At 43.3% G+C, this 13227-nt stretch overlaps 1 protein-coding gene across 3 annotated transcripts in view; it reads right to left on the reverse strand.

Moving 5' to 3' along the window:
• wwp1 (WW domain containing E3 ubiquitin protein ligase 1) overlaps positions 1 to 13227 on the reverse strand; it is a 31309-nt gene that overhangs the window by 12543 nt on the left and 5539 nt on the right. The window contains exons 2-13 of one of the 3 annotated variants that reach the window (XM_084566571.1): positions 11238 to 11294; positions 10679 to 10748; positions 9439 to 9530; positions 9194 to 9332; positions 7188 to 7312; positions 6916 to 7068; positions 6235 to 6307; positions 3926 to 4107; positions 2688 to 3165; positions 2499 to 2594; positions 1933 to 2107; positions 141 to 195 (exon numbers count right to left, since the gene is read on the reverse strand). In XM_084566571.1, coding sequence (XP_084422697.1) covers positions 141 to 195; positions 1933 to 2107; positions 2499 to 2594; positions 2688 to 3165; positions 3926 to 4107; positions 6235 to 6307; positions 6916 to 7068; positions 7188 to 7312; positions 9194 to 9332; positions 9439 to 9530; positions 10679 to 10707 — 1597 coding nt within the window. In that variant the 5' untranslated portion in view covers positions 10708 to 10748; positions 11238 to 11294. Of the gene's footprint in view, positions 1 to 140; positions 196 to 1932; positions 2108 to 2498; positions 2595 to 2687; positions 3166 to 3925; positions 4108 to 6234; positions 6308 to 6891; positions 7069 to 7187; positions 7313 to 9193; positions 9333 to 9438; positions 9531 to 10678; positions 10749 to 11237; positions 11295 to 13227 lie in introns of all 3 variants that reach the window. The other 2 variants (XM_084566570.1, XM_084566572.1) reach the window with 2 other exon arrangements.

Genomic DNA, 13227 nt, shown 5'->3' on the forward strand with positions numbered 1-13227 from the left:
TGCCTGAAACCGTCTGCAGAAATACAAAATATTGGTGTAACAGCTCGAGAACTGCGCATCTACACCTGTTTCCCATTTCGAGAAAGTGCGCGCCGACACCAGGTAAAAGTGAGCATTGAGAAGAAAGAATGTGAACTCACCCCAACCAGGAGGTAGCGGGCCAAGAGGATCGTTCTCAGCCGACATCATGGATGCCTGAAAACGGGGGATGCACACATAGACGTCCATTTAGGCTCAAATCTGCTCCAAAATACTCCAAATATGTAAAAAAATATATATTAAGCAAAAATATATTCCATGAAAAGGAAAAGGTACGAAAGTCCAGATGAAAACAAACTAAGATATAAAAGTAAAAACACATAAATAACATAAGTAAAGAGCATTAATGCGTTGTTGGCTCTGTGTGGCTGGTTACTGCTCAATACGTCCCAGGAGTCTTCGTCTTTTGATTTGCGCTGTAAGCTAATCATCATCAGTGGCGATGACCTCTCCAATCAGATCAAAGACGCAAAGATAACCCGGCCGGGGAGGAAGGTGGGACGGGGCATATTTGAAATTCTGGTTCTCACCTTTGTGCTAAATGAAGTCGAGCTAGATGGAGTGAGTGATCGCGATTACAAAACAAAGGATGGAAGGGGACGACGGCCGTCAGCCGCTGGCTAAGCTAATCATCAGGATAAGATTGACAACAACTAGTTTACCCTTGACCACGTGGAGGAAACCTACATTTTAATGGATGATAACACTTACAGCTGATTTAATTTATACCTTAAAATAATGTTTACAGCTTGTAGAAGTGTTTTGAAAGTCTGTTCTGTAAGTAACTGGTAAAATATGCAGAATTATGTTAATTACACGGAAAAAAATAAACTTTAAATTCTCCAAAAAGACAGCAGAGCTATTTCAGAGCTCTTCTTAATGGTGGTCTGTTCAGACAGACACCAGAAAATGTAGGTTTCCATCTTATACTATTAAGGTAGTTTCAGTCAAAGACACAGATGTTTTGTGTCGCAGTGAATAAGTAAACCCCGGGACATGGTTTGACTGTGATCAGCTGATTAAAGCTCAAAGCCGGGAAGAGCCAGTGTGGTTACGTGATTCAATAATGCATAGGCTTCACGGAGCACACGATCAAAGGAGCGCAGAACGGGCGACGTTTATCTCTGGTCAGCAAAATTAGACCTACTGTATAAAGAGGGAACTAATAAAAGATGCATGTGAAATAACTTCTCAGAGATAAAAGGGACATGAATAGGTTGAAAGTACACTGCTCAGGGTGATATTTATTAAAAAACTAATGTCATTAATGTCATTTTATGTATGTTTCTATTGTAAATGGGGGGGAAAGGTTAAGCTACTTGATTATTCACGTGTGAAATCTTGATAAATCAACAGTATCACGAGGGAGAATCCAGGAATTTTATTTTTTCTAATTTTTTTTAAATGATCAGATCGTACTCTGGCTTCAGACCAGCCTGATCTTTTGTAGTTATTTATATTAAACCAAAACCACATCCCTGTAGCAACAAAACATTTCCTTCCTCTTCCGTTTTTTATAGCGGTTGCCTAGCGTAAACGCTGCCAAAACTTGAAGAAGAAGAAGAACCAGAATCACGTGACTCCACATGTCTGCTGTGTGGAAAACAGCCAGACTGATATTTGTAAATTGTGCAATGTGGATGGCTTGGCGAGGTGGTAGTAGGAAACTTGATTTGCCACCAATTAAGATAAAAAGACAGCGTGAAGACGGAAAATATTCAAGAGAGGGTTAGGGAGTTTGTGGCGATGGATGACCAGAACATTTCTGGAGTAGAGAACACAGGTTTTCTGGAGCCAAGGCATGACCTACCCTCTCCTCACTGCCCTATTTGTTGGACTTAATACAGCAGCACGGTGCACATGTGAGACGTGAAAAGAGAGAGATGGTCTTACAGAGTAGAGGTATCTCTGGTTAAACTGGTGCATAGCTCCCTGCAGCTGGCTGCGCTGGCTCTGCCACTGCTCAAAGTTGCGCACCGACTCCATAGTGGGTCGCTGCCACGTGGTAGTGCGGGTGTTGTGGTCCACGTAATAGATCCTGCCCCGGTCGTCCACTCGGCGCTCCCAGCTAGAATAATGTAGAAGACTTGTATGAGACGGGCACAAACCTGATGAATCACAGCTGTTGGTGCTACCTGAAACTGGCCGCTAACAAATAAAGACAGTTTAGCACTGGACAGAATATATAAATGTTATATTAATGAGTCAGGATACTTTATTTTAGAGTATGAATTGTTTAAAAAGCTCTTAATCTGTGAAGACGCACTTTAAATTACCATAAACGTAAACTGAAACCAACACTTCTATTGTTCTATGTGATTTTTGTTAAGTTGCAGGTGTGGTTGAAAGCCATCAGGTGTAAACAAGGTGTTATGTGTTGATGTATGAACAGATGATCCTGGTAAAGGTATAGGAAAGGGGCTGTAGACGGAGATGCAAGAGAAAGATAAGATTCTCACCCTGGTGGTAGTGGCTGTGGTCGTTCCCAGGTAGTAGTCCTGGTGTTGTGGTCTACATAATACGTTCTCCCGTGTGGGTCTTTTCTCTGCTCCCATCTAAAGAACACAACAACAGGCAATACATCTTCAAGTAATGGTAGCTTTGGAAAAATACAGTGAAGAAATGAGCAGTTGGGGGCGGGTTTTTACCCCGGTGGTAGAGGATCTGCAGCTCCTGCGTTGGGGGCCTGCTGCCTGGGCTTGGCCCCATCTGTAGTCGCAGTCGCCGTGCTATTACCGCTACCACCTCCGGCTCCTGTAGCATTCGATTCTCCCAGAGCTGGAGAGGAAGAGGACGACGATGTGGACGTCGTGACGGCGGTGGTGGCCCCCTGGGCCGGAGAGGCGAACGTGGAGGAAGAGGAGGAAGAAGCAGCAGCAGCAGCAGCAGTGGTCGTAGCAGCAGAAGTAGTTGCAGAAGTGGCGCCATCAGTAGGTTTAGCAGCAACGGAGGAGGTTGAAGAAGGTGCGGTAGCTGGCGGGGATTGAGATGTGCTATTCTGCGCCGTGTCAGAGTCTGGCAAGGCGGCATCTTGACTACAGTCCTCGTGGTCGCCGGCAGGGGGCAGCACCTCGCTTCTTGCGGCAGACGACTGCCCCGGACCAGGATCACAGGACTCCCCATTGACTGCAAGAGACGACAGTATTCTTCACTCGTATGAACGAACCACTTGAAGAATCTATGACTTGTGAGTGTGACATGCAACAACATGTATAAACTCATGTTTTGACTCTGTGAAGAAAATTATCCATTGAGAGAAAGAATGTGTGGGTTCAAATAAACTTTAATTTAAACAAACAGCGGAAATTATGATCATAATAATTTGCATAGTTTAAAAAAAGGAATACAAAGACAAACGACATAAATAAATGATGACACCAAACCATCTGAGATTTGGTGGAGTCAACGTTAACACAACAACCCTGAAATCAAAAAGCCAACACAGATTACCGTTCATTCAAACCAACCGACCTTGGTTCTCATTTGTTAGAGCTGTATTCTGGGCATTTTTCTAAACTGACAGCACTCACAACAGTAGGGAGGAATTAAAATTAACATTCTCTCATCAGCTTCAGCTCAGCGTGGCCTGCTCTCCACAGTATGCTGCACTCTACTCTACTTTCCTTTCTTGTCCTAATCTCTGGGGAGTTTGCACAGAGATGCTGACAGCAGCAGAGATTACAGGCGTCACTTAATGAAAATTAATCTACCGCGCTGCTCTACTCTTCACTGGGGCTCAAGTGAACCATAAAGAACAAAATCTTGAAGTGGCCTGAGACAGCCCTGACGGTACCTGCTGGAAATACGCACACGATGATTAAAACGCCTTCATTTGCATATTTGAAGTTAGCTTACGCAGTAGCTTGCACACTCTAAGCGAACTCACCCATTCTGCTCTCCGTGTCACTGTCTGAGGGTTGGTGGACCGGGGTGGAGTTGGGCGTGGCGTCCCCATTGACAGCAGGACCGCGAGCGGGGCTGCAGGAGCTGGAAGGCACCTGGCCATCGGCACCGCTGGAGGCTGAACAGGAACCTGATCTCGTGCCCAAGTCCGTACCATTCACTGTGCTTTAAGGAGGAAGAACAAGGAGCTTTTTACAACATAACCTAGACATTAAGAGTGTTGTTTCACGGGGGTAGGACTAGATATAATGGGGAAAAGATGGTGGAGTAATGAGCAGAGCTGAGGGGGGAGTTCAGTCATGCCCCACAGTGAGACAAATACAAAATCTACCAAGGCTTTGCCGAGGCAAGAGGTGGATATCCAGTCAGCAACAGGAAAAACTTAAATGGTCAAGTGCAGACAACTCACGTATATGGAGACTTTACAACAAATCAAATACGGGGTGGTGCAGTGGCTTTAGGGGTTGAAACTCCGTGTGAAGTTTGCATGTCATTCCTCTGTCTCTGCAGGTTTTCCCTCACACAGCCAAAGAAGCGAATGTTAGATTAACTGTTGATTCTAAATTGGCTCCGAGCGTGAGCGTGGATGGTTGAGTGGGCTGAATGCCAGCTGGGAAAGGCTCCAGACCCCCACTTTGACCCTCGACAGGATAAATCAAGATAGATGGAAAGATGTGGATCTGTAAGTCGTAAAGCTCCCCTGTTGGGCTTAAAAGTTACTGAAAGAATATACGTAGGATTAAAAACGCACAGTGTGTGAATCAGTTCGACTTCACAGCCCAGCAGAGAGCTGGAGACCAGTCTAATATTAAAGTCTGTGACTGGCTTTGAGACCTGGCGCCTCTGGCTCCCCGGAAAGGGTCTCCCTACTTTGAGAGGAAGGTGAAACACACCTATTATGAGAGTTTTAAGATTGCCAAACATGTCGTAACAGTGATGTAAGGCCAAGAAAGTCTACACACTGAGAGAGAGATTTAAGTGAGAAGAAACTGTTTACTCCTGTTTGTTCAACTTTTATAAGCTGCACATATACAGGCACCAGAACAGGAAGGCGAAGTTGAAGTTTTTGCTTGAAAAACGACTGGATTAAAGCTGTAAAATACAGATTTTGAGGAACATCAGAAGCGAAGGTTCCCCAGATTATACTTCTGCAAGGTGGGGTTTCTGCCTCCAGGATTGAAACACCTATTATTTTTGCTTTTGACGCTAATTTGAAGCAAGCAGATGATGTCATGATGGCCTGTCACTGTTAATTAACTCAGGACTCAACATGTTACCAGTCAAATCTAATCAAACCACACCCACACACACGCACTCCTGATGAATCCTGAGTCTCTTGCGTTAAATTTGCAGCAAACTGAAACCAAGACATGTAAGAACGTGAATATAAAGATGCTCCATTTACTCGTGAACATTTAAAAATACATTTTAAAGTTTCAAGGGATGTGATGTATTTATCTGGCTGCTAACGGCGGGTTTGCTGCAGCAGCATTTCATCGTAACATTGCTCCGTTTTATTAAATATTTATTCCTGCTTTTCTTCTTAAGTGGTTTGACCTAGTTCCAGAAGTTTAATGATTTTAACAAACGTGGATAAACTCCTCTTAGAAGTCTTTGTTTAAACAACAAAAATACATTTGAATCGTCTTGCTTTCATAAACACCGACCACTATTTAGGGTGCAGCGATGAGGGACTTTAGCATAAATGTCAGTCCGCTGGCTACGTACCCCATCCTCCTGAGTACTTTCACATTTCCTGAACACCCAGGCAGTGGAAACAGCTTAAGATATACACCCTGTTGTTGTGTCTTAAATTTGTCTCAGCAACTGCAATGCGGAAGGGAAGCCAGTCCCTCCCCCCCACCACCACCGCCACCGCCACCTTAACCAACAACCACCTATCTGGTGCAATGAGCAGACATGCTTCTTTTGTGGTTTCTCCAATAAAAAGTCAGTCTTACTGAGCTGGCACTTTTACAGTGTGACAGATAAGACCGGTGCAGACAGGACTGGGGGGAAAAAAACCCAAAACAAGACCCAAGCAGACAAGACACAGACCTCACAGAGCAAGTACGAGAATATTAGTATCAACAGGAATGTAAAATATGTCTTCATGTGTTACACTGGCTTAATGTATTGAAGCAGGGATCATGAGTCTGTTAGCATTCTTTTAAACTTGTGGATAAACATGCTCCTTGGATGGAAGTAGTACTACTAACCCGGGCCAACGACCATTTTAGGAGAAGAAGAAGAAGAAACTTATAAGCCCCAAAATTAGTTTGTTTAGTTTACCTGTTGGCAGCCCTTGAGGAAGAGGAGGAGGAGTCTCCATTTTCATGGATGGCATCACCATTCTGTTGGACTTCTGAGGGAAGATTAAAGAAAGAAAGAGTGTCAACCTACAAACATCAGCTGCAAGTGTCAAATTAGTAAATTAGTTCAAGAGAGTGGAAGGTTGGGTGATGGTTCAACGGTAGTTTCTTTGCCGATTTGCATTTACAGTTTCGATCCACGATTAGATACCGATCCTATATTAGTGAGCAGAAATTCATAAAGTCTTTTCTTATCTTTGTTGTATTCCCCCAGTTCACATGTGCACCGTGCAACTGTATTAAGTCCAATAAACTGGCTGTCAAAGTTAATATAGTGAGCAGAGATTAGCTCGCACCTTGGCTTGTGTTCTCTACTACCGTAATGTTATGGTCATCCAACGCCATAAACTCCCTAACCCTCTCTGTAATATCTATCAACATGATGTCGTCTTCTTTTAAAGGCAGAATTTAAAGTACTTCTTTTTTCTTGTTGGCGCGTTTGATGCTGCTCGCCAACCACCATTAAAACAGAAGAGGAAGAAGACATTTTCACGGTACAGAGATGTGGTTTTTGGTTTATGGTAGACCTAAATAAATAAAAACACACACACAGTATTTAAGGTTAACCATCACCCACCCCTAACATAAACACTGAGCTCACTGGTGCCATTTGTTGCATTGCCGTTGGTAAGCGGAGCCAGGTCCTCCTGGTCGGTGACGGTCAGTCCATCGAGGAAAACCGTCAGCTCCCCAATGGGCACCTGAACGCCCTTCTGCTCCCCACTCAGCTTCAGCACCTCCTTCACATTCTCCACTGGAGTAGAGACGGTGCAGAAGAAGGTATTGAATGACATCAAGAAAACAAAAATACCCTACAATCATATGCTTTAATGAAACTGTTAGTTTGTTCTGTGATTAATAGCTTAATCATACATTTTCTGTCATGCTGTTCCAAGGCTTGAATCAAGTCCAGTGTGGCTTTGCCCAGCAGAGCGTCTGCTTTCAGGGTGTGGTGACTCCATACTTTGAAATCCACCTGCGTGTGCGGTGTTACATTCCTAGAAGAATCAGGACGACACAAGCAAACACAAACAAACATGACACGTGAAACTTCTAATCTTTTCACTTTGTGAATTTATGCCGTAAGAGGGACAACGTTAGCCTGGTCGTTACCATCCTACGTTTCCGCCCGAAATTTGATTTCGGTCTGGCACGGAGTCCGGCCAAATTGCACTTCCACGGTTCGCGTGTAACCGCGCCAATCAGCGAACAGTTGAGTGATGACGCGGAACTCGCCTGCCGAGTTGCTTGTAGTCCAGCGAAGCTTGTAGTTCAACAGCATAGCAACAACGGCGACGGAGGAAGAGACGCCAGAAGCCATCCGCGAAGTTGTCTCAACTCTCGAGAGCATCACGGAATTAAAACCAGAACAAGAGGCTTGTCTTGTCAAGTTTATAAATGGCAAGGACGTCGTAGCTCTCCTTCCAACTGGCTTTGGGAAAAGTTTGATTTGTTTAACTGGAAGCGGAAGTGGTAAGCGTAAGAGCCTGAACTCCGGCGCACAATATACGTCATTACCAAACGTTGCTGATCGGTTAAGGGAACTCCAATGATTTTAAACCTCAAAATAAGCATCCGCCCATTACGGAGACAGATTCCTATTACATTGGGCCAGACTAACGTGCCAGACCGAAATCAAATTTCGGGCGGAAACGTAGGATGGTAACGACCAGGCTTGGACAACATATGTCGAATTTCATTTTGTTTTTCCGCTGTAGTGTTCATTGCATGAGGTGAAACAACTAGGACAAAACAACATAAAACAATCCACAACAAAGGTTCTTATTCGTGCACCCGATCCTTCCCACTCACGCTGAGTTTCAGTACAATCAAAAGTATATAAACTATATGTAAGTGCCTCAGCATGTGCTGCCCCTCAGGAAAGAAAACAAGCAACAAAGAACTATTATGTAGACGCTTCGCATTATTCTTCCAGTTTTTCAACTTTTTCAGCATCTGCTCTCACAAGAGTAACTTGTCTTCGCCGAGTAGCTGATGCACTCTGCTCACATAAAGCCGCCCCCCCTTCTGTTTTCTATCCTTACTGAAAATTAACTCGGTACAGCGCAGCCATTGTATTCAGAGCTGTGCATATCAGCCTCAAGGGAAACATCTAGGATTATGGCCCAGAATGCCATGTGTTGGTCCCATAGCAGCTTGCTAAACATCCATAGCGCAAAAAAAAAAAAAAAAAAAACACAAGACCACAAACACAGTAGCACTCTGTCTTGTCAAGCGATAATTACCCAATCAAGACAATTAGCATTTGCAATGACTTGTTCCTGGCATTCGGCTGAGCCAGTCGGAAGCAGCGGAGCCGTAAGAGTCCGCCATGCTCGGGGTGCTGGCTCCACGAGTGTCTCAAGTGATACAAAGAGCTCTGTGTTTTGCATACAGCTTTTCCCCTTGTTCTAATAATTATCACATGACACACCTGGGGGGGGGGGCTTTTTCTCGTACAAGTTCAAACTGTGTTTCAAGTATCTAAATTTTGTACATTACAGGACCTAAAGTTGAGCCAAAATTCAACGACGAACACGGCGTACTAAGCGGCACATGAGAAATTATCTCTGAATTGCTCCATACTGTCCTAGGAGCATTCGGTTTAGGGGTGGTGTGAGAAAACAGATGTTTGTGGTAAGCTCCACTCAGAGAAATCCTCACGTTGTGCCTCTCTGGGTTTTTTTTTCCCGACCCCTCCAAGAATAAACTGAGTGGATTCATGAGTTATTGTCTTAAACGCAATTCTGGCGTGACCATAGATTTGCTCGTATTATAAAGCTAGAATTAATACGTATAAGCGGTGAACGTTAAAGAATAACAGAGGAAGAAAAAACAATAAACTGTGGTGAGTCTGAAAAGAAAAGTTTGCTTCTTACAGAGTGAGCCTCTCGTCCCATTTAGGATTGGAGGAGCTGTGGGATTTCGCCGTGCGGCGCGACTCCCCGTCCGCTGTCACCTCCACATAAATGGCAGCCCCAAACACGCTCTTCTTCCTCTTGAGTTTGGCACAGGAAACTAAGAAGGAAACAACGAGATATTAAGATTAATTTTTTATTAAAAACAGCGTGATGCATCATCGATCCTCTTTATGGGCAAACTCTGCTACTGTGTTTGGACTCACCGATGGCATGGAGCTGTGACGTTCCTCTGTGGTTATGGCTAGTCTCTGCTCTAGACGAGGCCGTGGCCATGTCATACACCACAGTAGGAAACCTTCAGAAACCCCCACACACGCACACACACACAGAAAAACAGAACAAATGTCAAACACGCAACATATATACATCCAGTAGGTTTGCAAATAAGAAACAGATGAACTCTGCGAGACTCCAATAAAATACGGAGGTGCGTGGCTGAGGTCCAGGCAAACTCTCACCAGCACCTGCGTCTTCACTTTTTTAAAATGTTTTACAGGTTGGCCTGCAAGTCGTGAACTTACATCCCTCAACACTGGTAAATGCTTTTGTCAGACCTAGCACATATACTAACAATTTGGGAACACGTGCGTAAACAGTATGCATGTGTATACCGTTACTGGTGTGAACGCACCCAGGACGCATTGAGAAATCGTATGTGAGAGATCTGATCCCTGACCACATTAGGAGGTGGGTCTGTGATCTCATTCCTTTGGTAGTGTGAACACACAAAGCGTCCTGGGACATATTAAAGGCCTCCTAGTCCTCCTATTAGTGGAGTTATACCTTATTTGTTCAGAAAAAAAGCATCAAAGAGAGCCTTTTAAAGTATATCGTCATTGTAGCTGTTAAATAACTATATAATGAATAAATCTAAACAAGAATTAACAAATGAAAGCCTTTAACACGAGTACATGACTGTCATTAAATAACGAATCGGCATGTGGTTAATTATTGACGCCGTCATGTTCACGTATAAGAGGTTCCGTGGAATGAAATTATGTCACCGAAATTATGTCTTTATTTTCCTCCGCGGTTCAAGGGTTCAAGTTAGTTTTGTGCACGCCTTGAAAACAATCAACGTCAGGATGGAGGTCAATGAATAATAACATGTGTGCCAAGGTCGTGACGCGTACACACACACACACAAAAAAAACAGCACTGTTTGCTGTTCTGGAGCAGCGGTAGAGATCCTCCAGATACAGTTGTTATAATATTCTACTGCACCCAAACTGATGAAACTGAGATTATCTGCATACAGAGAGTGAAACTGAGATTGGACGTGGAAAGACGCCTGAGGACGCCTTTTAATCCAAGGTCTGAACAGAGCCACAGAATCTGAGGCATAAAGTAAATAGGACTTACTTACTTAGTACAAGGACATTCATATATACACCGATCAGTCACAACATTAAAAACACCTTCCTAATATTGTGTAAGTCAAACCTTGTGCCTCCAAAGCAGTTGTGACTCATCAGAGAATGGACATGGGCCTTCTGAGGGTGTCCTGTGGTGTCTGGCAACAGAATATAGTTAGTTGGGGGGCTTTGAGGGGAGGGGCCTCTGTGGATCATCCCACAGACACCTGATCAGTTTGGGATCTAGTGAATTTGGAGGCCAGGTCAACACCTTGTGCTGTTCTTCATGTTTTTTTTTTTGGTTGTTCCTAAACCGTTTTTTGTGCCTGTGTCAGGCTGCATCCTGCTGGGGATGGCTGCTGTCATCAAGGAGTGTCATTGCTATGGGGTGGGGGGTGTCTGGTCTGGTCTAGGTGGGTGCTACATGTCTAAGTAACATCCACATGAATGAATACCAGGTCCAAAAGTTTCCCAGCAGAACATTGTATTGTCAGAAGATGGTCAATGTTACTCACTTCTCCTGTCAGTGGTTTTAATGTTGTGGCTGATCGGTGCATATAAATTAATAGTGGCTTAAAATTGGTAAATATTAAATATATGTTGTAAATTCTGGAAAAAAAAACACTGGAAAATTCATCTTTACTCACAACTGGTGTGTGCTGCTAGACCCTCTGGTTCAGCCCACTCCGTGTCCCATGGTTCCTCTGAAACAGAAAAGAACCACAGTGTTAGAACCAGACTCAACAGAACTTGGTACAAACTGACCACATTAAGACACCAAATCATTCTCTGACACGTCACACCTTTCCCCGAAGCACACAGCGACGGTCGTTTTTACGCATCGTAACTCCCAACGTGTAGGAATAAAAACAGGACGTTATGTGTTTTAGCACCCGCTGCTTTTCTATTTCTCCATTCTCACAAAACAACATTACTTCTACTTTAGGTTAGGCGGCTGCAAAACTGGATAAATTCCCACCACAACTGACTGCCAGTTACACCTACAAATGTTTATTCTTCTTTTATCAATAATTAACTTAAAAGACTGTGCTCCTCTAAGCCGTCTCCTCAACACAAAAAGTATTCCTGTGCATAGATGGATTACATTTTACAATAAAGGTCAGCTTCACTCGTGAGCCTTAGTCTCAGTCTGTCATGCTGTCAACACTATACAACAGTAGTAGTCCTTGGCTTCACTTTAGGACCGTCCTTAATACTTCCTGGTTCTACTTTGACCCACTGTGCACACACACAAGTGAGGTACAATAGTGTGTAATAGAGAGTTCACGGTCAGTCAGCTTTGTTTTCATTTCCACAGCTGGTGATAAAAAAAAAAAGTAAGTGGGTTAAAGTGAACCTGTTTGAAACCTGTCCGATCACTCTAACTGCGGTTATATAATCAGCTTTTTGTAAATGTTACAGCAAGTATAAAGGTAGAAACATGAAACAATGCAATGTCATAAATTATCACGCAACCAGCACCTCTAATGCACATTTAATATTAATAATAAAAGTGTTTCTTTTCACCTATTTTAGGTGTCCAGGCATTTTTTTCCATTGTCAGGCTTCAGCCAAGTCATATCTTTTGCAGTTATTTATTTTAGGTCAGCCATAAACCAAAACCATGACCCTATGGTGTAAAAACTTCTTCTACTTCTGTTTTAGTGGTGGTTGGCTACAGAGTCAAAGCTGCTAAAAAAAAAAAAGAAGAAGAAGAAGAAGAACCAAAACCACGTGACTAATCTTATCTGCCGTTTGGAAGAACTTAACAGCGGAAAAATGAAGTCAGTCAGAAATTTGTGTTATGCAATGTGGATGTTAGGCGAGGTGGTAGTAAAAAGATTATTGTTCAATAACCAACGACGTTATTCAACACACACACACACACACACACACACACAAAAAAAGGGAATACGCTGAGTAGATTGGGGAAAAACCGAAACAACAACAACAACAACAACAAACTGAACGCTGACAGAAAAGAGAAAAGATTACTCAAGACGGCATCAAGGAGAAAAATATTCCAGAGAGAGTTTTGGATTTTATAGTGTTGGATGACCAGATTATTTCTTGAGTAGAGAACACTGGAGCCAATGTACGAGCTACTGTCTCTAGGTGAGGATGAGAGAGGCCTTTACGAATCTCCAGGAGAGGAAATTTAGTTTATTTAAGATCTGATCGGGACACCGCTTGTATATACTGCAATTATTATTATTGTTTAGCTACAGTAAAACCCTGCACATAAAGATTTGTAAACACTTGCACCAAACTATGGTATGAAATTATGTTTTAAGATCTACAAGAATTGTAGTTTAGAAAACAGTTTTCTTTGTACCTCCCAAATAGGCTTGGGTATCGAGTATCGAGAATCGATTGGAACCGGGACTAGCTTTGCGATTTTCCCGGAATCGTTCAAAAGTTTAATTTTCGATTCCTAGTTTCGATTCCCAGTCCAAAGACCGGAAGAAGGAACCGCTGAACACTGACGCAGAAGCGTCCACCGGAAGTGTTGGCTTAACCGAATGTCTACGGTCGAACGTGGATAGCGTGCGTCGGAGGTCGAAAGTGTGGCTTCACTTTTCTAAACAGAACGAAATCTCGGAAAAATGCAACATTTGCGACAAGATTGTTTCGTGC

The sequence above is a fragment of the Chelon labrosus genome, assembly GCF_963514085.1.
Source record: "Chelon labrosus genome assembly, chromosome: 18".
NCBI classification, from domain to species: Eukaryota; Metazoa; Chordata; class Actinopteri; order Mugiliformes; family Mugilidae; genus Chelon; species Chelon labrosus.